This window comes from Chiloscyllium punctatum, chromosome 4 (genome assembly GCF_047496795.1).
Source record: "Chiloscyllium punctatum isolate Juve2018m chromosome 4, sChiPun1.3, whole genome shotgun sequence".
Classification (NCBI taxonomy): Eukaryota; Metazoa; Chordata; class Chondrichthyes; order Orectolobiformes; family Hemiscylliidae; genus Chiloscyllium; species Chiloscyllium punctatum.
The window spans coordinates 55,012,879-55,040,865 of NC_092742.1; the positions used below are offsets into that span (position 1 = coordinate 55,012,879).

Consider the following 27,987-nt stretch of genomic DNA (forward strand, 5'->3'; position numbering starts at 1 on the left):
ATTATCTTTTAAGACTGGACAGCAGATTAGTGTCAGAACCTAATTATGTTTGAAATAATGATCTGTAATTTCAGCAACATGGAACTTAAGTTTACAGAACTCAATCTAATGAAGAATGAGAAATTTAGTGATATCTTTATAGAGGCATAAACAAATCAGAATCCCTACAGTGTGGAAACAGGCCTTTCTGTTTCCCCTTATTCTGACAATTGCCATTGTAAAGCTACATGAAGAAAGAGACCTTACAGTGTATACACAATTATAAGTTGGTAGAACAAGTGCAGAAGGCTGTTGTGCTGTGTATAGGATGTGTGGCTTTACTAACAGGCATTCAGTATAAAAAAGAAATTATGTTTAAACTTCAAAATATACTGCAGGTTGGACCAAAGGATGGTAAGGCTATAAAATGCAGAGGAAAATTTAACAGGTAGCCAAAATTTTAAGAATTTTGACAAACCAAATGAGGAAAAACTTTGCCAACTTTCTAAGTAACATTTAAGATATTTGGCTGGGGAGGGGGTGTATCAATGACTGGACCAATAGGCCTTCTGTTGGATTCATTTTTACACAAAATATTGGTACACTTCAGTTTTATTTTATCATAGACCCGATGTTTGTTAGTGTGTACATCAGGCTACCTTAACTGCAAAATCAAGTAAAACAGTCAAAGCTAACCTGATTGTACTTTCAAGTTCATTATAAAATTACATACTGCACACCAAACTCTTCTGCCTTCTACTTTAGTGCACTTGAAGGGAAGGCCTGGCTTATTGATCTCAAGATTAATAATAATGATTGAGTCAAAATTTATTGAGACTTACTTTTCTATAAAAGTGTAATACTTCTATCAAAAAGTGCTCCTGATTTTTCACTCTTAACAATTAATCAATTTGTTTGAAATTGAAACATTTACACAGAAGAATGCAGCTTTGTGGTTTTTGCTTCAGAGCCATTACAATAGCTTTTTTTTTTTAGGCACTATTCAAAGTGTCATTTTCACACCTTTTCATTTTATTAGAAGTTTGTGATCCTGTGCAGCAAATCAGCGATGTCCATAATATTGTTTCCACCATGACGTAACAGAAGCTGCTGCAGAAGAGATCATACCACCTGTGCTGTTGCTATTGCTGAGTGGCTGGGATACTAGCATGGCTTGACTTTGCAGTACTTCTATGGGCTGAGAAGGGATATCATAAAATTTAGGACTAGGTACAGTCTCCCAATCTGTTCCCAAATCAGTTTCTTCGTCAGTTATATATTCATCACCACTTTCATCTGTCTGAGCAGCAATACTTGGGTCTACTAGCTCCATGGAATCTTCAAGATCAGCACTGATTTCAAAAGGCCCAGATCTAAATTTAAAACACATTATAGTTTAGACATATACAATACTGGGACATTCTCATGTTGATTGTAAATCTGGTAATTTACAAGTTGTAATTCTGATCAAAATACCATGCCTGTATGAATTTAGTTATGGCTCATTTGCTGTTACATTAGGGTATGAAACGGTTAACTGGAGTTTTGCAAACATGGCAGGTAAGGGTACAATGCAGATGACAAATTGGTATAGTGGACAGTGAAAAGTTATCTAAAATCTTTATTAATTGGATCAGTGGGCTGAGGAGTGGTAGATGAATTTGCTAATACGAACAAGCATAGGGTTTCTCCAGAACTACTCAATACCCTACCATAAATTGTATAACAGACTTTGGGGTTCAGGGACATAATTCTGGGAAGTTTGTGCCACATGTAGATAGCATGGTTAAAAATGTGTTTAACATGCTTGCCTTCATGTCCTAACTCCTATATTCAAAAGGTCTAGGCAATCAGGTTGAGGTTGTACAGGACATTGGTGAGGCCTCTTCTGGTTTATTCGATGCAATTCGTGTCACCCTGTTTTAGGAAGGATATTATTACAACTGATGAGGGTTCAGAAAAGATTTACCAGGATAGTGCTGGGAATAGAGGGTTTTTGATATAAAAATAGGCTGAGATTTTTATTCTTTGGAGGGCAGAACTTTGAGGGGTGACCTTATGGAGACTTATAAAATGTATACAGGTGGTTTTCAGATGGTACCAAAATTGGTTGGGTAGTGGACCCTGAAGATGGCTATGTCAGACTACAAAGGGACCCTGATCAGATGGGCTGAAGATTAGCACAGTGTTAAATTTGATGTATTTCATTTTAGTAAGGCAGAGCAGGGTAGGACATATACACTTATGGGTAGGGTCCTGGCATATGTTGCTGAACAAAGAAACCTTAGAATGGAGGTTCATAATGCCTTAAAAGGAGTAGTGGGAAGACTGGGTAATGAACAGGCAGGAGGCTAGAAGAACACAACAAGCCAGGCAACATCAGGTAGTGGAGAAGTTGACATTTAGGTGTAACCCTTCTGGACTGGGGGTGGGTGTAGGGAGAGCTGCAGATAAAAGGAGTCGTGGGAGCAGGGTGATGAATTGGGATGGGTGAAGACAGGTACAGAGTATGACTTGGTTGGTCAATGGGCAGAATGAAACTGTTAGTGGCAGGGAGGAGTGGATTGGATGTGGAATGGGAAGGGAGGTTATTTGAAATTGGCAAACTCAAATGTTGAGTCCTCTGGGCTGTAGGTTGCCCAGGTGGAAGAGGAGGTGCTGTTCCTCTAATTTGTGCTGTGGCTTATTGTGGCAATGGAGGAGGCTAAGGATGGTCATGTCAAAGAAAACGGCTGGGGGAACAGAAATGGGTAGTGACTGGGAGATCCGGTCAGCCCCTGCGGACCCGGCTATGATGCTCAGCAAAATGTTCCCTCAGGTTACGTTTAGTCCCTCCAGTGTAGAGAAGACCACATCAGGAGCACCTGATGCAGTAACAATTTGTGGTGTGGCTTGCTGTAGGGTAATGAAGGCAGTATTTAGTACGTGTGCCTTTATTGGGCAGTACATTGAGCATTGGAGTTGGGATGTCATGTTGCAGATGTACAGGACATTGATTAAGCCATTTTTGTAATACTGCTTTCAATTGTAGTCTCCCTGCTGCAAGAAAGATGTAGTTAAACTTGAAAGAGCTCAGAAAAGATTTACAAGTGATAAATGAAAACAGTAATTGCTGGAAAAGCTCAACAGGTCTGGCAGCACCTGTGGAGAGAAATCAGAGTTGATGTTTCAAGTAATCCTTTACCAGAACAGCTCTAGAGAAAGATTTATAAAATCATAAAAGGGGCAGGGATAGGGTGACTAGCCAAGGCCTTTTTCACAGGGTAACAGAGTACAAAACTAGGGAGCATAGGTTTAAGGTGAGAGGGGAAAGATAAGAAGGGACGGAAGAGGCAATTTTTTCCAGCAGAGGGCAGTGCATCTAGGTAATGAGTTGCCAGGGGGAGTTGCTTGGTATAATTACAACATTTAAAAAAGGTTACATTAATAGGAAGGGTTTCAAGGGATATGGGTCAAATGGGACTAGATTAATTTAGGACATCTGGTGGGCATGGAAAATTGGACTGAAGGATCTGTCTCAGTGTTGTGTAATTTTGACTCTACGAACTGTATAAATCCTGCCCTGGTTTTTAAGTTTAAAAAAAAATCAGAAAGAAGCATTGTAATATGAGGTGCTCTACTCAAGGCTTATCTATTTGTTTGAAAATTTCGTTTAAGATTCAACTTACCTGCCCAGGCTTTTATTTTCAGGACTAACCAAATGCATAATATTTCGGAGTGTGTGCAAGGGATGCAACTGTTCAGGGTTAACGTGCTGTATGATAAGGAAATATTACAAAACATCAATATTAAATTAAGCTGGTGGGAGCTCTTAGAATTTCCTATACACTACCATAGTACATTGTAAACATGATTTAAAAAATTAACAACCCTATAGTAATTTTTCAGTTCTTAGTATTTCAGTCAAGCTGCAATAGTTAGAAGTCTTATTCAGTGTAAAGCTGGTAAAGCAGTATTTTAAACTTAATTTTGGAGGTATAATTTTTATGTAACATCTAACATCGTACCTGTGAAAAACAGAGATGTAGGATGTTTGTGTTTAGCTTATTCACCGCTCGAATGAACTTCTTTCTGCTCATATTCTCTTCACAAAACTCACTGGAGAAGACAAATCATCTTTGTAAAGTGTTGTATTACAGTCCATTTTCGAAAAACAATGTTAAACTTGAAATAAATGTTTTGAAAAAACGTTTTCCAAGAAGAAGAGCTAGTCCAAAATATCAGCACCACTGTCATACATAATGGCATTTCAAAGCTTGGCAATATTTTAGAATCAAATTTAAAGTCAACAAATCAGATAACAGCTTCTTGGCAATAATTTAGCTTCATTAACTGCAAAAAGAATGGTTAGCTATAGTAATTAGACTGGAGGTGGCAGACAGTTTAATATTTCACACTACAGAAAAGGTTGAGAAAAATGATAAGAACCATTACAAGCTACTTCTAGCCTTCACTTCTCAGCTACAGCTCTCTTCTGATGTAGTCAAAAGTGGAAGATAAAGTTATACAAAAGCCTGGAACACATCCACCATAACAATACAGGAAGCAGGTCTGTGGAGCTCAGCTTCACAGCTGGATGTGGCTACTGCCACTTGGCCTTTCATAAATCAAGAACCAGCTACCATCTATATATGAAATTCAAACTATTCCCAGGAAATTGGAGGATGCTAGCATTGTTCCCTGTACTTCTAATCACATTGTGTCATACCATGAGTTACTTATCACTTATTAAATAAGCATGGTATGTCAGTATATGGGTGAACCAGCTCAAGTAAAGCTATGAAGATTGGGAGGAGTTTGGATTAGTGAGCAAAAGGTAATAGTAGAGTAGGATGTGATGTGTTTATTCCCACCTTCTTAATCCTAAACTTCCATGCATAGCTCTCCTCCTGTGTTGGGCTGGAGATGGCATTTATTAGGAGAGGGGTTGTGGTTGCTCACTATGCAGTTTATGCACAGTTACCACCACATTCATATCCTCCTCCCTTGTGTATTCTGATTGCTCATTTTCATATGCATAAGATACTGACTTTAATTCTAACATTGAGCATATTCAAGCTATCCCACTTCTTTAGGGATTAGTCTTGGTCCAACTATGTATAGATTTTGGTTTAATTTAGACTAAAGTCAGTCAAAAGCTCTGCAAAATGTGTGTCTTGGTGTTCAAGCTATGGATAAATTAATGCCAGAGTTCCTTTCCTTTAGAACACTTATGATTTCATTCTTAGTAAAAACAGATTTAACCCAGACACACAACAATATCAGAGGTTGATTTGGCTTGCTCACAAAATTACATCAGAAGCATTACATTCTCCATGCAAGAAAGGGAAAGATGAACCCGATTACCAACTTCTTTTGCAATAGAGTATCCTACCTGCATATGAATACCATGTGAGGAGAAAGTGAGGACTGCAGTGAATACATGTGACAACAGAACAGACAGAAAAGTACTGTAGCTGCTATCAAATGTAAAGTAAAAACAAAAGTCAGTTTTACATAGGAGGTTAGGTAGCATCATCAGAGTTATGCTGTTAATGTTACAGGCCTGCTCAGCTAAATAATTTTTAAAAAAATGTTGGTATTATGATGACAAGATTGCAGTGGCTGTAATGCTCCCACAGTCAGATAGCCTAGTCATAATCAGTGTCCAATTTCTTTAAATAAAGTCATTTAAGTAGAATGATGGGGATTAGTGCTTGTTAAACCAAATTGCACAACTATTCACATGCAGGAGTGAGGGGAGGGGAAAAAGAGAGAAACTGTAAATGAAATAAACATTTTATATTCTACACTGTTGGTTTAGCATTACTGTATCTTGGATAGTCAGTCAATGACAGAAAAAGAAACCACCTCTCTCTGCCCATTTATGTCCGTCTGTCTCAGTGTCTTTTATCTTCCGTCAAAGGAAGTTTCTTTTACTATTTCTTTTTATTCATTCTGTGACATTTTATTTTAAATGCCAAGGTATTACTAACAATCTAACTGCTGTTGTATTAGTTTTACAATAGTAAAACACACAGTAAATGACTCTTAATCCAGTCAATGACTCTTAACCCAGTCAAGAGTTAAAAATGCATGCTTAAGCATTGCCACAGTTATTGTTTAATTTTAGGATACTTGCCTGTTGCAAAGTCTTTTGGGAAGATTTACATCAAGAATGTGAGATAGTATATTTGCTAGCTGTGTGGCATAGCACAGTGCTGCACTGATGGTATAGGCAGGATTACTTTGCTCCATATCTGTATATAAACAATACAAGGCAAGGTATATATTGAAAAAAGATCTACAAAGATTAACTTCAAAATCTTGAATATCACAATGAAAACACCGTATTTATATGTCTTTAACATTGTAAAATGTCCCATGGGACTTGAAGAACAGAACCAGACAGCATTTATACAATGCCTTCAAATGTAGTAAAATATCCCAAGGGAATTCAACAGCAGAGTTATCAAACAGTACATGAACAAAACCATGATCAAAAAAAAAAAAGAGGTTAGAAATGAAAGTGCCTGAAAATGAGCATTTGATGAAAAAAGGTCAGAAATTTTGGTGACAAGAAATCAGACACACATTATACTGAGCAAACTGACTGTAATGAGGGGACAAATAAATGAGGGGACTTTTTATGTTCGGCACGAAAGGGCAATTATTTCCAATTCACTTCATCAAGTATTTGGATATCCTTACCAGGTAGGCAAGATAATTGTTTTTGTTTAAGTCTAGACCACAGATTTTAGGTTGAAAGTGCAAACTTTGTGAATTGTACAACCAGAATATTAACTTGCATTACAAACAGTTGAAACAATAAAACAGAGCATTTTCACCTAATCAAAGATAACTGCTAGTCAAATTGCTCAAAAACATTTTCAGTGTACTTTTACTTGGAAGACAAAAATATTTTATGAACAACTTCTTGTGAAAGGACAATATACCAAAATTATGCACATATTTGTATATGACCACAGTACTGAGGCAACCATTTAATGACTACTGCAGTTGAGAGAGACAGGCAGAGGTGGCCTGTACAGAAACAGAGACATGGCAGAGAACAAAAAACAAACAGCATACTACTTCTCTTACTTGTTAATCCTCCCCAACTGAAGGGGAGTTGTAACTATTCCCCTTCAATACTGCACCCAAATTTTCCTGCAACTGATTAACACATCACTGGTGACTTATCACACTTATTATTAAAAATGAAAGGAATAGATCAGTGCCCTCCAATTCCCTGGGAGCAGTTCACACTGCAGACTTGATTGCAGCCAGAAACAGACTCAAGAGGCAGAATGGCAGCAGTCAGTTCAGACACAAAATGAATGGTACTCCAGGCTTTATTTCTGGAGGTGATTTTCAGGGTTCTGATACTATTTCCGCCATGTTGGAGAGTCCAAGGGCAGACAAAGGTCAGGTAAAAAGTTATTCAAAAGTCAGACTTCTGTTAAATGGAAACTCTGTCCTTTGCAGGGAATACCTTAAAAGGAGAGAGAGGTGGCAGCATGGAGAGAAATTCCAGAGATGAAGGGATAGGCAGCTGAAGGTTGTTTGGAATCCAGGATCAAATAAAGTCAGGTGTGCCAAAGACCAGACTTGAAGGACCACAAAAATGTCAGAAGGTTGTAGGTTGGAGAAGAATACAAAGAAAAGGGAGAGAATCTATGTTAATTTTTGAATACTCTGTAGGTTCCAGATGTTTGGATTAAAATAAAGTATAAATATAACATTACTTTTGAAGCTATGAAGCAGTAATAATTTGTTTTTTTAAGTGTTGCATAAAAGTAACAAAGTTTTTGAGAATCAATGTTGCAACAGTTATTCATATCTATTCTTAGCATCAAAACTTGACTTATGCCATAAGTCAAGTTAACTAGAACAATATTCAGTTTAGAACACAGGCACACAAAGGCATAGGTTTCTTCCCTTATGTAATCTTGGAGGTGATTAATGAAGATTTACACATGGCCAGCAACACCTGGATAGGCATGAGTAACATAAAGAATTACAAAAGAAAATTACATAACTGAACTAGAAATAAATGCAATTAAACATGGAGATAATAACTTTCCAGGTGATGTCATCAAATGCTCATTTAATGAGGAAGACAGCATTTTCTGTTGAAAAATAACAGCAAGCGAGATCATTTGAATTTTCCCACAGCACATGTTGACCATTCCTGGTTTGATGGAGGTTACATCCTCTCAAAAGAAAATGCAGCAGAGAAGAGGAGACACCTATGTCATGATATTTCAATTTAATCTATTAACCATGTCGATACCCTCCAAAATGAGACCAGCGGTCGAAATAATGGACGACAAGTTGTGTCCTAATGCACATTTAGCTTAAATTAGTTGAAAGTACTTTGTTAATGATTCTCTCAGAAGAATGATAGATTATTACTAATTCAGTGCATTGCCTGTACTATTCTGTATTTCAAAGTTTGTTCTTTTGAACTTTTCATTATAGGCCTAAAAGAATGTTAACAATTTTCATACACACGCAAGTCTTGTGATTGTTTCAATCTTACTTGAAGTTGGAATGCATAGGAAAATTCTTTTAAGAATTAATTACTGAAATTTCAAGGAAGCCAAAAAAAATTATGAAAATATACTTCAAAAGGAATTTCAAAGAACGGTTTATTATTAATTTATTGGAACACGTGACCAAAGATTTTCTTACATTTCAAAGAAAGATAACATTACCAAGGTTTGAGAAGTTCAGACTATTCATTGATCAATTTAGAATTCAAAAACTGAAATAATCTAGTTAAACAACTTAGAACAAACCCAAAAATGTAAGTGCAACAATCTATGCAAAGATTATACAAGATGGATTCCTTATTCTACTGGCACCAAATCTTTATAAACATTATTGAAAAAGCACATCTTTCATGAATAAATATTTTACAATGATGGCTGCCCAATGTTGCAAATACATCAAGATGTTGTTTTAATGGTTAACTCTTGATTTCTGATTAGTTAGACTCCCTACAGTATGGAAACTGGAGCACCCGGAGGGAACTCATGCAGACATGGGGAGAACGTGCAAACACCGCACAGACAGTTGCCTGAGGCAGGAATCGAACATTGGTCTCTGGCACTGTGAGGCAGCAGTGCTAACCACTTTGCCACTGTGCCTCACATAAATGATTAGCCAAATAATATGTTCAGTTCACTTCTAGTGACCATGTAACACTGATTACATGGTCTTCTAAATGCAAAGGGGATCTTTCCCTCATGACCTTATGAACTCAGGGGGTTTTGCCCAAATGATCCACCTTGGTCTTGTGGAACTGTTGGCTATCACTTCCCAGCTTTTTAGCACTGCCTGTGGCTATGGATTGCAATGGTGGCTCTGATTCTTCAACGCTGTTCCCACCAAATTCTGTTCCAATTCTTGGCAGCTACTCATCTCTCTCTAACTCTCTTGGAGGCTCCTCAAGCTCAGGGGTCCTGCCAGTTGGTCCGTGTTGCTCTTCCTCTTCTCTGACCAGCATCAGAAACTTCCTACTCAAGCACTGTGGAAATCCTGATGCATGAACATGCTCACGAAGTTTAAACCTTTGCTGGGTAATTCCTCTGTGCTCTCCGGCCCTCTGCAAAACTCCAGCTGGAGGCAAAGACTTTGGATGAAATTCTGCAGAACTCACCTGGGTAGTTATCCAGCAACTGTTAGATTAATACCTGGATAATTCCATAACTGATTACATTTCCAAACCAGAACGGGACTACCTTCCAACCTGTCTAGTTCCCAATTCCTCCCAGCCACCTGACTGCCTTCCAAACTGGCTCGATTACCTCCTGACCTGACACATCTACCCCAAATCAGGCAAAACTACTCCCTCTCCCAGCAATTAAATCTGCATACCCATACTAACTTGACTACATCTCTAGATTTACCCCATTCATGTTGCCCTTTTGCTTTCACGTCTACTCATTTGTTTGCCTATTTACCTCACCTAGTGAATGGATTAGTGACTAACACTAAAGATGAACCTTTAAACATACAACAAGCTAGTGCTGCAAAAGGGAGTCATGTCCTCGTACCCCCTTGAATCTACCCCAGTCTGAGTTTCAGGGCAGCAGCAATAATTCAATAATGATAACATTTAGGATTATGTCAACTGACAGTTATTGAAAGTGCATGCTTTTTCTAACTTTCTATTTGCTAATTCAGTTTTCAATTAATTTTTAAATGTCAGGCAATTTCAGTGATTACAAAACGATTCCGCAGACCTTAGTCAGTCATCCTTTACAAGTCTTACATGGATTGTAAAAACTTCTAACTTGCAGATGCAAAGTAAGGCTCCTGTTTCAGCAAAATTGAGACTGTTTAACTCCATGCTTAACCCAATAACTACTTGATTTGAGTTCCCCTCTGTAAAGGTTCCATCATACACCATTCCTCAAAACTCAGAAATATAGGTTCTGTTGGAAATGGTCATGAGGCTTCTGAATCTGGGTTCTCAGCGTCACAACTGTAGAGTCTCATGACTCCCATCTATTCTCAGCCTGAGTCTAGGAGCTACAACTGTGTCAGAACGAACATACATTTCACTGTCTTTGGGTGGAATCTTCCCAGGTTCAGAGGCATAGAGCTGTACAGCATGGAAACAGACCCTTTGGTCCAACTCATCCATATTAACCAAATGTCCTAAATTAATCTAGTCCCATTTATCAGATTGTGGCCCATATCTCTCCAAACTCTAGAGATAACAAATGCTGGAATCAGTGGGTCAGACAGCTTCTCCTCTCTCCATGGATGCCGTCCGACCCACTGTGATCTCTGGCGTTGGTTGTTTTCAGCATCAGCAGTAACTTGCTCCGTCTAAACCCTTATTTATATACTCATCCAGACATCTTTAAAATTTTGCAATTGTACCAGCCTCTACTTCTTCTGGCAGCTCATTCTATACATGCACCACCCTCTGTGTGAAGTTGCTCCTTGAAGACTTTCCTCTCTCACCTTAAACCTATGCCCTCTAGTTTTGGGCTCTGCTACCCTGACGAAAAGACTTTGGCTATTCACCCAATCTATACCCCTCATGATTTTGCAAACTTCTGCAAGGTCACGCTTCAGTGTCCAGTGCTCTTCGGAATAGTTCCAGCCTATTAATCTTCTCCCTATAGCTCAAACCCTCCACACTCGCAACATTCTTGTAAATAGATTCTGAACCCTATAATTCCTATTGCAGAGACCAGAATTGCACACAGTATTCCAAAAGTGACCTAACCAATGTTCTATACAGCCGCAACATGACCTCCCAACTCCTATACTCAATGCTCTGACTAATAAAGGAAAGCATACCAAATACCTTCTTCACAATCCTGTCTACCTACAACTCTACTTTCAAGTAACTATGAACCTGCATTCCAAGGTCTCTTTGCTTAGCAACATTCCCCAGGAGCTTACCACACAAGTCTTGCCCTGATCTACCTTTCCAAAAGCAGCACGCCACATCTATCTAAATTAAACTCCACATGCCACTCCTCAGGCCATTGGCCCATCTGATTAAGAACCCATTGTGCCCTGAGATAACTTTGCTCATTATCCACTACACCACAATTTTGGTGTCAACTGCAAACTTACTAACCATACCTCCTATGTTCACATCTAAATAATTTATATGAACGACAAAAGGAGTGGACCCAGCACCGATCCTTGTGGCACACCACTGGGAACAGTCCTCCAGTCTGAAAAGCAAACGTCCTCCACTACCCTGTCGCATTTCTTCAAGCCATTCCTGTATCCCAATGGCTATTTCTCCCTTCATTTCATGTGATCTGACCTTGCTAACGAGTCTAGTGTGTGGAAACTTGTTAAATGTCTTAAGTTGTTAAGTGAGATTCATGGTGCCTCATCCACCATCACCTGCAGTGACACTTCTAATAAATCTTCCACTCTTCCAAATTAATTGTGTAACCAAGCTCTTTGATGCCTTCTCATTCAATTGAGAGAGACATGTGGAAATGCTCACCCCTTTGGCCATCTTCTGGTGTTTATGCCACTGTCGCCATATTTAAAGCCAAGTTGCACAGCACATCAGATGTTGCAAGCTAGCAACAACCCTTCACTTACTGGAGATCCACCATTATATTTGAAGACACGGCCCAGAAAGCAAAGCCATCCTTCACTTCAGGATAAGGACATTGAGCTGTTGGTGATTGGAAAGGAGAGTCATTTCTTTTCCTGGATAGGAAGCAACAGCAAAACACAGCCAGCCTGAATACAAACAATAGGCCAGGTCACTATGTCTCAAAAAGGAACACACTGCAGTGCAGGATGTGGTCAGTAGTCTTCTGCACTCTACCAAAATATGTGCCATTAATCTCTGCTACCCTTCACTCACAAACTCTGCCATTTCACATATCTCTCACCAAAACTCATGAACTACAGTATTTTATTCATGATGTGCATCCAATGGCTCCCACCCACATCAGCCTCCCAAACCAGTAAATATTCTCACCCTTTACACTTCTTTCTTACTTATTGCAAAGATCTCACTACCACTCCTGCATCTCCATGATCACGAACTTTATTTCAATGCACTTCCAACATAGCTCAATCCTCCTTTAGTTTAACTGCTCAAGAACAACAAGACCCATGGATAGATGAATAGCCATGGTCTTTTACACAGGGTAGAGGAGTCCAAAACTAGAGGGCATAGTTTAAAGGTGAGAGAGGGGAAGATTTTAAAAAAGGGACTTGAAGGGAAACTTTCAAATGCAGAGAGATGTACAGAACCAGCTGCCAGAGCTGGAAGAGGCGGGTACAATTAAACCATTTAAAAAGCAGCTGGATGGGTACACTAATAGGAAGGATTGGGAGGGAAATGGGACAAATTATGGCAAATGGGAATATGAACAATTTAGGATATCATGCCGGCACGGACAGTTTGGACCAAAGAGTCTGTCTCCATGCTTTACAAGCCTATAACTCTATACATACATAACCTTTTCAGTACCTCTATTTCCATTCATACATTAAACATTTGAAATAAACGCAATTTAGCACCCTGAAGTTTATTGTGAAAGCGAAAACGTTAGTGACTTTCCAAAATTGCTAAACAGACATCAAAATAGTTATTCAGTGAATAGAATGTGCAGCCTTAAATATACTCGGCATACATAAAAATCTCACCTGGTGCTTGTGCAGTCTTTTTTTCTTCCACCCAATTGTAATAAGCCGAATAATCCCCATTGCTAGGCAAGTAGATCCAGCGGCCTACAATCCCTATATTGGTTTCTCCATTGTTGTCATCACAGATCCATCTACCAGAGAGATATGTAGTTCTCCTTGCCTCTGCCAGCTCACTCACTGTACTAGAAGTCATGCCACTGTCAGATTCAAATGTTGCATCTGCTGGATCTCTTGCAAAACCAAGAAAAAAAAACAGAACCATGTTATCTATATGAACTGAACATATTACAATCCTTAAGTAATTTAGATGACTGTGCTGTATCAGAAAAGGTGAAAGTTAAATAAAAATTCACAGGATATATATGTCAGCAAATCAGGAAAAAGATCAATGCTAAGTACGATATATCTTCCCACAAAATAGAAAAAGGTTTCGAAACAAAGATTAACATTTTGTCCTAACAATCAACGATGCAATTTAGTAAATAGAGTTCCCACGCAATTTAGATCAAATATTAAATCATCACTAACTAGCTTTAACAAGTTATTTCCAAAAATTCAAATATTTAATCCAACATTTGTAGTACAATTGGCCCTACCAAATAATCAATTTTACCCATGCAATCTTGGTTGGTTACATGGAGAGATATAAAAAAAAAAGTGGCATAGTTATCCAAAACCAAATTCAATCATCTACCAATTAACAAAGTACTGGGAAACAGCTGATTCTACTATTGTGTGAAGTTAAAATAGAGTGAAGAAAGAAAAAGTATTTTCTCCTCTGTACTCGGTTTAAAGTTAAAAATCACACAACACTAGGTTATAGTCTAACAGGTTTAACTGGAAGCACACTAGCTTTTGGAGCGCTGCTACAACCACCTGAAGAAGCGGCGCTCTGAAAGCTAGTGTACTTCCAATTAAACCTGTTGGACTATAATCTAGTGTTGTGATTTTTAACTTTGTACACCCCAGTCCAACACTGGCATCTCCAAATCAGGAGTACTCTGTTTAGACCTGCAGCCCTCCTGACTGAAGAGTAGTGTTCGCCTTTAGGTTGCAAAATAATCTCAACCAAGCTATTTAAATAGTTACATATACTCTTTGAAGCTGGAATTGGCTGCTACAGCATTTTTGTTAAATAAATATCATTTAAGATGCATCTGCACAGATGCACGAGTAGGTGGGGAGCAGAGGGATACAAATGCTTAGAAATTGACCGACAGGTTTAGACAGTACATTTGGATCGGCTCAGGCTTGGAGGGTTGAAGGACCTGTTCCTGGGCTGTAAATTTTCTTTGTTCTTTAATTCAACATATTATAAGTTTATTGCTTCAGTGAATAAACTGCAGAAAACATATGTCTTGATATTAAAATGTCAGGAAGTAAACATCTTTAATTATGTAATTTTTCTTTTAAATGATCCATACCTCATTCCTATTTTCACTTCTTGTAGTGGGAAAATCAGACGTGTCAGTTCAAGGACGTGTTTCCAGCGGTTGCGGGCGAGATGTTCTTGTCGATTCCAGAACTCAACATTTTTCTTCTCAACCAAATCACCAAGTTTACGGATGAGTCTCTGAATCTTGTCCTTTTTTTCCTGATGCCGTTGGGCCCGACGTTGTAACTTTTGGTTATCTTCCTGATTTTTACATACTAATTCCTGCTCTAAATTTAGCAACAAATTTATAAGTTAGTAGCACTACTTTGTCATCTTCCAAACATTAAATTTCAATAATTTGTTTGCAATTTTCCAGTTACACCTCCAGACCTTGGTCAATGTAGTTTTAAACCACATGTGCCAAAGCAACCCAGGTTACTTTCTTTCCAATTTGTTTCCCTAATTCAAGGCTGACATGTGATCAGAGCTCCTTTAGAACAGGCTTCTTTTTAAACTTGGAAAAGAAATGAAATTTCTGATGTCCATATAATGTGCTGATCTTTTTCAGGATTTTTTTCTCCAAACTTAAAGAATATGTACGACATAACTGTTTCATTATCCGATGTATAACAAAAGGAAATATTGACCATTATTATGCCTCCTTGTTATTGTTTTCTCATTATAAATTGAATGTTCAAGAGTCTGGCAGAAAGCACTGGTTTATAATGTTTCCTTGTGTACCAACTGTCATGCTTACAACATATACCCATGAACACAGGATGATGATGGGCATTTTAACTTTTTAAAATGCAGCAAGGAATATGGACAATTTTCACTTGTCCCATGATGGCGTCCAGAGAGGCAAGTGACTTTGCACTTTCTGTATAGACAGTTCACTGAAGAGTCATTAAAATCTAAATGTCAACATGGAGCATTTGATTTCACCAACACCCCCACCTATAGATGCTCAGCCACAACCACAAATGATAACACATCTCCCACCTCCCATTACCTTAAAGAAAAACAAGGGAGGGAGAAACACTTCAGGCCTGTTGCATTTTCACCTTAACATGGCCAAATAGATTTTTTTTTATTATGTAGGTATCACTGGATGAGTTAGCATTTATTGTCCATAACATATTGCCTGAAGACTGAGTGGCTTGCTAGGCAATTTCAGAGGCCAGTTAAGAGAGTCAACTACATTGCTCTTGGTCTAGAGTAACAGATTTCCTTCTGCAAAATAAAAAAAAAGGACATTTATGAACCAGATGGGTTTTAACAATATTCTGCCATGGTCACCAATAGAATAGGTTTTAATCTCAGATTTTCTTTTTAAACGGATTTCAAATTTCCCTACATTCTATGTTGAGATACAAATAAATGTCCCAAATATTAGGTACTGAATTAAGAGTCTAGTGACATTGCCACAGCACAGCCTCAACTATAACTCGGTAAATCTTTTAAACACACCTTTGCTAGACAAAGAGCAGGAAAGTCTCTTGGTCAGTCATGCTTGAGGCTGAGTGGCAAGACAATACGGACTTCTTTTAGGAAACTTAGCACACAAAACAAACAAGTTTTGCTTTATTTGGAATGTAATTTGCCTTCAAGTAAATCAAAGTAGCCAGTAAAATTTTGAAAATTAAGTGGATTATTTAAGTTGAGCTATGTTAAATTCTGATATAGTTGAACATTTAAAAGGAAGAACAGCAATATTCAAAAAAGTACTCAGCACTCAAAGAAGGTTATTTGATTAATTAATATTCCAGAACAAAGAGAAAACTGCTAAAACTTTGGAAAATAGCTAAGGGCAGATGTCAAAAATCAAGCAAACTAGCCTTTTTCTCTTCCTTAAATGTCTTCTGCTCTTATTTTATCTTAAATGCCCTCTAATTTTTCTTTCCAGCAGGCTGTTATCTTTTCATTTCCAAAATACATATCAACTTTATGTCTCATGTAATACATTTCTTCATGCTATCCTTCAAGGACTCCCAATTTCATTTCCATAACAGCTATCACTGCTCTTAATAGAGGTTAAATGCCATAGACTTAAGTGATCTGGGCACAGTAGCACCTGCTCCATTCCCTCCTCAGTCAGTACTCAAACTCCACATTCCCCTTCTATTGTTCAGATTCAAAAGAAGGTGCACATTCCCAAAGACTACATCCATAAGATTTTTACATGTCTCCTACCAAACCAAAGTGTCATTTTCTTATGAATTGTGGAACTAAGCTATAAAATTCAGTACCTAAATAAACAGAACTTGAGGATTTCAGAGCTTGGGTTGGTACAATACTTTAAACCATGGAGACAAAAGCATGAGGTCAAATGAGGTAAAGAAAATTAATAAATACATTCAAAAATGGTAGGGAATAGGACAAATAATGCAATGGAAAAAGATGGGCAGTGCAGCAGCCTAAGTAGACAAATAATTTAGAGGTTCTTAGTTCATCACATGCCATGGAATTGAAACCCATGAATCTGATAGTTTGTCAGGAGTATCTCAGTAGATCAACATGGATCAAAATGTCTGGCTAAAAAACAGTTGTAAAGGCTTTAACTCTACCGTCTGCATTTACAAATTAAACCTCTTCCTGTCATTAGTTAATTTATTGGTCACTATTATTCAAGGCTGCTGACCTACTTGTTGGGGTATTGCTTAACTATCAGTAGCAAGCTGCTCCTGCTGTTTAGCATGCATTTTTGTGTTGGAGTTTCCAAGAGTTGGCTCATTTTTAGATACACCTGGTGTTGCTCTGACTATTGCCTTCTACAATCATCAGTGAACCGAGCTGATACGCCAACTAGATGGTAACAGATAGGTTATGGATGCTGGTTTAATGTAGTTCTGCTGCTGTTGCTCACAAACTTCATGGAAGCCCACGTTCAATGGCTACATCTATCCCATTTAGCACCGATTATGTTACAGCACAATGCAGAGCATTCTCAACCGATCAATTTTGGCACTTACACGCAAGTCTGCAACATGTAGAACGGGGAGGGTGATGTTAAATTTATTTTTTCCATTGCGTTGGTTCTCACACGAATGATGGCAGGAACAGTGTGGCAGCTCAGCCAATACATCCAGTTGCGATATATCGGAGCCAGGCTTGCCAATGGAATTTTAAGTCTCCACTTTTTTGCTCATTTTCTGTGCCATTATGATTATCAATGCTTCCTTCAAGTGAGGTTCAACAATGGAAAGAGTGCGGATTCATCAAATGGGGGGGGAAGTACAGATGGTAACCAGGTTGTTTCCAGTCTATAACTGTTCTTATCAATCATGGCTGATAGGTTTCTCAACCCCATTTTCCCTGCTTGATCCCCTTGAAAATCAAGAACCTACCTCAGTCTTAAATATACTCAATGACCTAGCCTCCACAGCCTTCTGTGGCAATGAATTCCATAGATTCACCACTCTCTGGTGGAAGAAGGTTCTCCTTATCTCCGTTCTAAAAAGGTCTTCTCTTTACTAAGGCTGTACCCTCGGGCCCTAGTCTCTCCTACCAACAGAAACATCTTCCCAACACATACTGTGTCCAGGCCATTCAGTATTCTGTATTTTTCAATTAGATTTCCCGCCCAATCTTCTAATCTCCATTGAATATTGACTCAGTCCTCAAATGTTCCTCATAAATTAAGCTTTTCATTCCTCGGACCATTCTCGTGAACCTCCTCTGAACCCAATCCAGGGCCAGTATATCCATCCTATGATATGGAGCCCAAAACTGCACACGCACTAGTCGAACTGTGATCTGACCAGAGCCTTATAAAGCCTCAGAAGTACATCCTGCTTTTATATGGATATTCATAAAGCTATTTCCCATTTAGTAAATAAATTAAGATAAATTTCAAATTACCTTGTGTAGTTACAAAAATTGTAAAGCTTACAAATAATAAAATCCAGGCAACAAAAAAAAATTGACAATAATTGTTGAGAATTCCACTCACCTTCCTAATTACATCAATTTCATTTCTTAGCAACTATTGCATTGAGGCCTATTGTTATGTATATCAAGAACAAAGAGCTAAGTAAGTGACCCACAAATTTTCAGAGGAAAAGTGCTGTTCATCCAAGTAAATTAATCTAAACACAAAACTACAGAAATAACAAACATATACAAGAACCAAGTATAAGTGACCTTACAACAAGAATAGCCCTTTTTGCTGTTATTTTGACATTCAGAACATTAATGAATGATTTTGTGCTAGGATAACACATTAGCAGAAATGCACTGCAGAAAGATACAATGCAAACTTCTATTAGCAATTTTGCACTTGGAGTTTTCTATATTCACTTATGCCAAGCATCTGATCATATATTAATAAGAGAACATCCTGAATGTCAGCAGGAATAGTAGATTAGAGACACTCCCACGACTGATTATACATATAACTGACAAGCATCTTTGAGCAGCAAGTATAGGTGCACAGCCTCAGCCAAAGAAGAGTGCACAGTGAGCTAGAAAGTAGAAATGAGGATCAACACTATTTTGGATCAATAATTCACAAATTTCTTAAGTAACCTTTAAAGCAATTTTCATTAAGCTTCTCTACCTCTTTGGACTTCCGCATTCCCACAACATATTGCATCCTTTAGCTGTTCAATCCTGATTTTGCACGACATAATCTTCCATTTCTGAAAATAAAGATAGAATGTATTACTTGACAGCTCAAGTATACAAAGGAAACAAATAAAATTAAATTTCTAATTCCTCGACCTCCCTAAGATCAATTGCCTTTTTTTTCTAAAGCTGAAGTGAATTAGAATATATTCTCTGTTGCTGACGTTCAGAGATTTGGGCTAGATATACAGGAATCTGCTATGTATTGACCCTGTTAGTTGCATGCTAAAATAATAACAAAAATTGTTAACAAAACTCAGCAAGTCAGCCAGCAACTGTGGAGAGAAACAGAGCCAGTGTTTCAAACTTTAACTCTCTGCAGTTGCTATCTGTGCTTTGCCAACTGTTTTTATTCTTATTTCAGGTTTCCAGTGTCTGCAGTACTTCACTTTCAAACTTGTAAAGCTGTGTAACTCAAGATTTAATTAACTCAATTAATTAATCTGGAGCACCACAACTGGCACTAGTATTATTTTTGTTCTGGCATTTTGACCTATTAACATTTGTGGAAATCACAATTTAGAGAAGGTAGTTGTTGACTATGAGACTTGGAGTGGAATCCAGGGGTGGCAACAGTAAAAGTCTTCAAGGGTATCCGAACTATGACGACAATGAGCGTGGGGATCCGGGAATAGAAATTTCAGAATATTGAACCTGCTAAAAAAAAACTAATCGAAAGGCAAATTATAAAATCTGTAACCACAGCCCAGAATTAGAATTCTGAATGCAGTCGTGCAGTGGGACAAAAGTGGGGGATGGGTAGGGGTGTAGGTTTGCTCACTGAGCTGTAGGTTTGATATCCAGACGTTTCATTACCTGGCTAGGTAACATCAGTGGCGACCTCCAAGTGAAGCGAGGTTGTTGTCTCCTGCTTTCTATTTATGTTTGTCCTGGATGGGGTTCCTCTGGTTTGTGGTGATGTCATTTCGTGCTCGTTTTCAGAGGCGTTGATAGATGGTATCTAGATCTATGTGTTTATTTATGGCGTTGTGGTTGGAGTGCCAGGTCTCTAGGAATTCTCTGGCATGTCTTTGCCAAGCCTGTCCCAGGATAGATGTGCTGTCCCAGTCGAAATGGTGGTTTTTGTCATCCATGTGTAGGGCTACGAGAGAGAGAGGGTAGTGTCTTTTTGTGGCTAGCTGGTGTTCGTGTATCCTGGTGGATAAATCTTTTTCCTGTTTGTCATACGTAGTATTTGTGGCAGTCCTTGCATGGAATTTTGTAGACGACACTGGATTAGTGGTGCTGGAAGAGCACAGCAGCTCAGGCAGCATCCGACGAGCAGTAAAATCGACGTTTCGGGCAAAAGCCCTTCATCAGGAATAAAGGCAGTGAGCCTGAAGCATGGAGAGATAAGCTAGAGGAGGGTGGGGGTGGGGAGAGAGGAGCATAGAGTACAATGGGTGAGTGGGGGAGGAGATGAAGGTGATAGGTCAAGGAGGAGAGGGTGGAGTGGATAGGTGGAAAAGGAGATAGGCAGGTCGGACCAGTCCGGACAAGTCAAGGAGACAGTGCTGAGCTGGAAGTTTGAAACTAGGATGAGGTGGGGGAAGGGGAAAATGAGGAAGCTGAAGTCCACATTGATGCCCTGGGGTTGAAGTGTTCCAAGGCGGAAGATGAGGCGTTCTTCCTCCAGGCGTCTGGTGGTGAGGGAGCGACGGTGAAGGAGGCCCAGGACCTCCATATCCTCGGCAGAGTGGGAGGGGGAGTTGAAATGTTGGGCCACGGGGCGGTTTGGTTGATTGGTGCGGGTGTCTCGGAGATGTTCCCTAAAGCGCTCTGCTAGGAGGCGCCCAGTCTCCCCAATGTAGAGGAGACCACATCGGGAGCAACGGATACAATAAATGATATTCGTGGATGTGCAGGTAAAACTTTGATGGATGTGGAAGGCTCCTTTAGGGCCTTGGATAGAGGTGAGGTCGCAGGTTTTACAGTTCCTGCGGTGGCAGGGGAAGGTGCCAGAATGGGAGGGTGGGTCGTAGGGGTGTGTGGACCTGACCAGGTAGTCGCGAAGGGAACGGTCTTTGCGGAAGGCGGAAAGGGGTGGGGAGGGAAATATATCCCTGGTGGTGGGGTCTTTTTGGAGGTGGCGGAAATGTCGGCGGATGATTTGGTTTATGCGAAGGTTTGTAGGGTGGAAGGTTTGCACCAGAGGCGTTCTGTCCTTGTTACGGTTGGAGGGGTGGGGTTTGAGGGCAGAGGTGCGGGATGTGGACGAGATGCGTTGGAGGGCATCTTTAACCACGTGGGAAGGGAAATTGCGGTCTCTAAAGAAAGAGGCCATCTGGTGTGTTCTGTGGTGGAACTGGTCCTCCTGGGAGCAGATACGGTGGAGGCGGAGAAATTGAGAATATGGGATGGCATTTTTGCAAGAGATAGGGTGGGAAGAGGTGTAATCCAGGTAGCTGTGGGAGTCGGTGGGTTTGTAAAAAATGTCAGTGTCAAGTCGGTCATCACTAATGGAGATGGAGAGGTCCAGGAAGGGGAGCGAGGTGTCAGAGATGGTCCAGGTAAATTTAAGGTCATGGTGGAATGTGTTGGTGAAGTTGATGAATTATTCAACCTCCTCGCGGGAGCACGAGGTGGCGCCAATTCAGTCATCAATGTAGCGGAGGAAGAGGTGGGGAGTGGTGCCGGTGTAATTATGGAAGATCAACTGTTCTACATAGCCAAAGAGACAGGCATAGCTGGGGCCCATACGTGTGCCCATGGCTACGCCTTTGGTCTGGAGGAAGTGGGAGGATTCAAAGGAGAAATTGTTAAGGGTGAAGACCAGTTTGGCCAAACGAATGAGAGTGTCAGTGGAAGGGTACTGTTGGGGACGTTTGGAGAGGAAAGAACGGAGGGCTTGGAGGCCCTGGTCATGGCGGATGGAGGTGTAGAGGGATTGGATATCCATGGTGAAGATGAGGCGTTGGGGGCCGGGGAAACGGAAATCTTGGAGGAGGTGGAGGGCGTGGGTGGTGTCTCGAATGTATGTGGGGAGTTTCTGGACTAGGGGGGATAGGACAGTGTCGAGGTAGGTAGAGATGAGTTCAGTGGGGCAGGAGCATGCCGAGACGATGGGTCGACCAGGGTGGTCAGGCTTGTGGATCTTGGGAAGGAGGTAGAACTGGGCAGTGCGGGGTTCCCGGACTATGAGGTTGGAAGCTGTGGGTGGGAGATCTCCTGAGGTGATAAGGTTCTGTATGGTCTGGGAGATGATGGTTTGGTTATGGGGGATGGGGTCATGGTCGAGGGGGCAGTAGGAAGAGGTGTCCTCGAGTTGGCGTTTGGCTTCAGCGGTGTAGAGGTCAGTGCGCCAGACTACCACTGCGCCCCCTTTATCCGCTGGCTTAACGGTGAGGTTGGGATTAAAGCAGAGGGATTGGAGGGCTGAGCGTTGTGAGGGTGAGAGGTTGGAGTGGGGAAGGTCGACAGGTTGAGGCGGTTAACGTCCCGGCGGCAGTTGGAAATGAAGAGGTCGAGGGCAGGTAATTGGCCAGCGCGGGGTGGCCAGGTGGATGCAGTGTGTTGGAGGTGGGCGAAGGGGTCCTCGGAAGGTGGGCGGGAATCCTGATTGTGAAAGTAAGCTCGGAGGCGGAGGCGATGGAAGAATTGTTCGATGTCACGGCATGTATTAAATTCATTGATGTGTGGACGGAGGGGGATGAAGGTGAGTCCTTTGCTGAGGACTGATCGTTCGTCCTCAGTGAGTGGGAGGTCTTGGGGGGGATGGTGAAAACTCGGCAGGGCCGGGAGCTGGGATCTGGTGTGGGTGTGGAGCTGGGAGTGGGGTCGGAGCCAGTACATGGGTGTGATGGTTGGGGGGGGGAGAAAGAGGGGCATGAGCAGGGGTAATGTTCCCCTCAGGGTTCTGGGGGGTGGGGATAATGACAGTGGGGTCTGTGGGGGGCATGTCAGCAGAATGCAGGTGAGTGGCACTGGTAGGGGCTGAAGTGGTGGTGATCATGGCAGTAGGGATGGTGGAAGTCACTGAGTGTGTGGCATCAGTGATGATGTGAAGGCCGGAAGTGACTGTGGGAGTGGCCATGGTGGGGGCGGAAGTGACATCACCACTCAGCGTGGGGTGGTAGCTGCATCAGCCGCATGGCTAATGGCGTTTGAGGCCAGGGGAAGCTTCTGGAATGTTTGAGGAGCGCTGGTTATGGAGGTGGGTGGATATGCTACTCTCTCCCCACCCCCACCCTCCTCTAGCTTCTCTCTCAATGCTTCAGGCTCACTGCCTTTATTCCTGATGAAGGGCTTTTGCCCAAAACGTCGATTTCGCTGCTTGTTGGATGCTGCCTGAACTGCTGTGCTCTTCCAGCACCACTAATCCAGTATTTGCTTTCCAGCATCTGCAGTCATTGTTTTTACCATTTTGCAGATGACGTTGGTTTTGTCCATGGGTTGTACTGGGTCTTTTAGGTTTGTTAGTTTTTGTTTGAGAGTGTTGGTGTGTTTGTGTGCTACTAGAATTCTGAGGGGTCTTAGCAGTCCAGCTGTCATTTCTGAGACTTCTTTGATGTATGGTCAGATGGTTAGGGTTTCTGGCTGTGTTAGGTCTGCTTGTCGTGGTTTGTTCCTGAGGAATCTACGGACTGTATTTTTTGAGTATCCATCCTTCTTGAATACATTGCATCGGCCGGGGAGGGGGGGGGGGGGGGGGTGCGCGGTGGTGCTGATCATGGCCTCAGGATATACTGCTGCAGTGTCCTCTTCTCAACCACGAATAGCCTCCTTACCATCTCGTTGCTCAGAGGTGAATCATCAGCATTTAGACACATTCTTAGTACCTCTCCTAATTAAGTAATCTATGTCATCTGAATCACAACATTGGTAACACCCAGCATCAGGCTGACAGAAGACAAAAGAATTCACACATGTAGATGCTAGACAATGTTCATTTCCAAGAAAAAAAAGAGATTCACTCCTGGTGTTTACTTTCAATAGTTTCACTTTCAACAAGATACCATTGTTTTTTTGGTATGGGGTTCTCTCCATTCAAATTTCAATGTATAATAGCATGCCTGAATAATAAAAACCACTTCAAATCCAGCTGTCCAAAAACAAGACACTTTTATAACTTCCATACATCAACTGAAGAGGAGTGAAATCAAAGAAATCAATTTGGCTAGGTACCCCATTGGTGCAGTGTGATTCCAAACTAGTTACTGGTCTCACACTCTCTTCTAGCACATGCACCAAAGGACACTAACCCAGCAAGCTTGATCTGACTGCCCAACTCAAAAATCTGATAATACTCAAAATCCAGTACAGGTTTGGTCCAGAGGTTGCTAAATCTGAGGTGCTGTTCCTACACATCGAAATCCTTTTGATTTTAGAGGTGGATACAAACACTGATCCAGTAATCTGAATAAATACACACATTAAACAACACAGTTGTTACTATGTACTAAAAAGACATACAAAAACTCACCAGCTGATCAGATTTCCACTTGCCTTCAATAGCTTTTATAACTCTGCAAAACAATAAACAGAACTGAGAGCGTAATTCATTATGCAGAAGTACACAAAAAGCATTATCACACCAAATGCATTTTTGCTCAAATTTTCAATCTAAGATGATCCTTGCAAAATTACAGCCACATATTCAAGTAAATTATGCTTAAAATTAGAACATTAATTCTTACTGTTGCTGATATTTTTCCTTCTCATTCCTCAAGTGTTTTAACCGCTCCATCTTGTCAACATACCTGAGAGAAATCAAATGTCAGATTTTAATTCCTGAATTTTTGAGCAGCCAATGCAATTGCTGATTTAGTGCACAGCATCCAAAATGTTTATTTTTAAAGACAGTCCAAAACCCTTCCACAGCAAATTTTCAGGATACTCATTTAATTTTGGTCAATATTTTAGATCAATTTAACAAAGCAGTTGTTATTACACACAAAAGCTTATACTAAATTTGGAAATTTGATTGAACCTTTTCCAAAATATAATGGAAACAAATACTAAATGAATCAATTAATTTGTCACGTGAATTATTAACAATATATTTCATGATAATTACTATTGGAACTATTGTAGACCTAACTACTCCTGGAAAGATAACCTTGCCAAAAATTCATCCTTGACTGGAAGAGCGGGGTGCTGGAAAAGCACAGCCAGTCAGACAGCATCCAAAGACCAAGAGAGTCAATGTTCTGGGCATACGCCCATCTCATTCCTGATGAAGAGCTTATGCCCGAAAAGTCGACTTTCCTGCTCTTCAAATGCTGTCTGACTAGCTGTGTTTTTCCAGCACCATAGTCTTAGACTCTGATCTCCAGCATCTACAGTCCTCACTTTCTCCAATAATTCAACCTGGCTGTATATTTCAGCCTCTTATAAAAGTCAGATCACAATTACACATTCAGATTTACGTAATGTTTTGCAATACGTCCAAATGTTCAGAGCAAAATGGAGCTCTCAGTATACGACACAGCATGCAATTATCTTTTGCCCTTTAGAGTATCATTGACAATAGGTTTGGAGATTTCAAGGCATATGGATATAATGTTAAATCTCAGTCAGGTCAGTCAGTCATTCAGATGGGCAGAGAGATAGGTCTATATATTTTATAATAGTGTGAAATGAACTGCAATTTAAACAACAATTCTAGAGTAATGAAGGAACTCTACCGTTCTCTCGTTGAAATAACTGGCAAGGTTGGGGAGAACCAAAGTTGTGCAAGGGCACAATTAGATTTAAAGTTAGATAACTTCTTTCTGCAGTGAAAGGCTCATCAGCTATTGTAGAACTGACTGCACTTCTTTAAGAGAAATGGAAATGCCTTTTCTGCACAAGGGACAGATATCCTATCACATAAATGAGTCCCTTTGTGATCTCCTCGAACAATCTGAATTGTTTAAAGGGGTCACATAAAACGCTCAAGACCATCTTTTTCATTTCACCTAGGTTTGTGAAGTGCCTTAGGCCGTTTCGTGATATCGAAGCTATATAAACAAACTGTTGGTTTTCTCTAGCTTATCACCTCACCACTATATTGCATAGCTCAAAGTGGAACATGTAGTGTCTATTGTGTTTTACCCTACATGTGACTGAACATTTTAAATTTCGTGGCCAACTGTCACACTGCGTTGCTAAGATTGCACTCTATGGTCTATTTTCGACCATAAATTCTCTGGTCATTTATCTCTCTTGACCTCTACCCTGTCATCTGGCTTTCCTTTTTGCACTTATGACAATCTTTACTTCTTTCTCAATTGCTCAAAAGACTATCCCATTTCTTGCTTTTTATTTACTTCTGACAATGGGTCACAGACCAGAAATATTAACTCAGTTATCATTCCCCATAAATGCTGCCACACCTGCATACTAATTCTAGCAAGTATTGCTTTTACTTAAATTTCCAATATCTGAAGCACTTTGGGATTCAAGTCTATAGCATGATGGATATGGCATCACAAATATAAACAAAATGTTTGATCCATCTGTGGTTCTTTGTCCATTTATCAGTTTTGTAAGTAACTGAAATTATGTGCAAAATGAACATTGCTATTAAAAGTGTATTTTTTTGTTGTTTGCAAGGAGTCTTTGAAGGAAATTTATATAGTCTAAACAGACTTTCACTGATCTTTCAGAAATTACAAATTACTTACAGCTTACATTGAACCAGTTTGGGGGCTGCAAAGAAAAATAGTGATCACCATTTGCCTATGTAACAATTGCCTTTTGAATTGTGGATTAGTGCTGCAGAGTACACTCGAGACCAAATAAATGACTAAATGCAAGACTAAGTGAAATTATTTTTTGAGCTCAACATTACATTTACTGGAAAAGCGCAGCAGGTCAGGCAGCATCCAAGGAGCAGGAGAATCGACGTTTCGGGCATGAGCCCTTCTTCCTGCTGCGCTTTTCCAGCAACACATTTTCAGCTCTGATCTCCAGCATCTGCAGTCCTCACTGTCTCCTATTACATTATTTGCAACATGCAATCCTTTATAAATGCTGCAGCAACCCTGAATAACCGGTGTAAACAAAATATAAAGGGTTAAGTAATCTGAATACAAAACTAAGGTGTAATCGCAAAAAGTAACATGCTCAGTTTAACTCTGTCAAAACATAGCGGCGAGTGGTCGGTCGTGATTCATCTTTTCCTTGTGTACTAACGAGGCAGCAGTTTTCTGCGTGCTTCTATTTCTAACAATTTAGCTCTACAATCTCATGGCGATTTCAGTTTGTATTCAAATTTGAAGAAAAGTAAAACGAACAACGAAATTTACATATTCACAGTCTTTTCCCCTTCCACTAGAACCTAGAAACAGATAGCGATGCCCATTAGAGGCCTATACAATTTTAAACATCAACGGATTTCACAATACCCAAATCGTAATCTTTCGCCTGTTAGACTGCTGACGGAAAAAGGGTGGTAAGTAAAGTGATGAACCATACTTTCCCACAGCTACAGCCCAACAGATAACGCGTCAATAACTATTTTATGGGGCACTTGTTTAACACATCTTTAAGCATTTCCCCAACCGAAATGGCCTGAGTGACTTCATATTGCCTTCCGGGCTGATTTGAAAACTTTGCACAGAAGATACGGGTGTGTGCCCGCTCATCTTAGCGTTTCAATGCTGGTAAACAATACCTCTCCGAGTTCCTACTATCGAAGTAAACGAATTCTCCGGCCAAGATGCATTTAGCGCAGGTAAGGCGCCTTCTGGCGGTGTTGCAGAGTGGGCAGCGCTCCACAGCCACGTAGAGGCCCTCGGCATCGTCCACCGAATCGAGCAGCGGCGGTGGCGGCGGCAGTTGGTCGCGTGTCTGCCCGGGCCCGGCTCGTGTTATCTTACTCCGCTCTGTGGGAGACGCCATATTAAGAGTGCGCGGACTTGTCACGTGGTTTTGTTTAACCCGGG

The 27,987-nt window shown here is 40.4% G+C and overlaps 1 protein-coding gene across 1 annotated transcript; it reads right to left on the reverse strand.

The window, feature by feature from the left end:
- Nucleotides 1-106: 106 nt before the first annotated feature.
- atg14 (autophagy related 14) lies at nucleotides 107-27,961 on the reverse strand. The gene is made up of 10 exons (XM_072568778.1): nucleotides 27,717-27,961; nucleotides 24,754-24,816; nucleotides 24,540-24,582; nucleotides 19,050-19,131; nucleotides 14,541-14,778; nucleotides 13,117-13,346; nucleotides 6,101-6,218; nucleotides 3,987-4,077; nucleotides 3,648-3,733; nucleotides 107-1,352 (listed from the first exon to the last, which is right to left on the reverse strand). Exons 1-10 carry the CDS (start codon nucleotides 27,941-27,943, stop codon nucleotides 1,043-1,045), a joined length of 1,488 nt encoding a protein of 495 aa, XP_072424879.1. The 5' UTR covers nucleotides 27,944-27,961; the 3' UTR covers nucleotides 107-1,042.
- Nucleotides 27,962-27,987: the final 26 nt, after the last annotated feature.

Bases quoted from the DNA above. Each gene is read 5' to 3' on its own strand.
- atg14 (XM_072568778.1), bottom strand. From the start codon at position 27,943: ATGGCGTCTCCCACAGAGCGGAGTAAGATAACACGAGCCGGGCCCGGG. The intron at 14,779-19,049 runs GTAGAGAAGCTT...TGCTAAATTTAG, and splicing joins GAATGCGGAAGTCCAAAGAG to AGCAGGAATTAGTATGTAAA. The intron at 6,219-13,116 runs GTGAGATTTTTA...GTTTATATACAG, and splicing joins AAAGACTGCACAAGCACCAG to ATATGGAGCAAAGTAATCCT.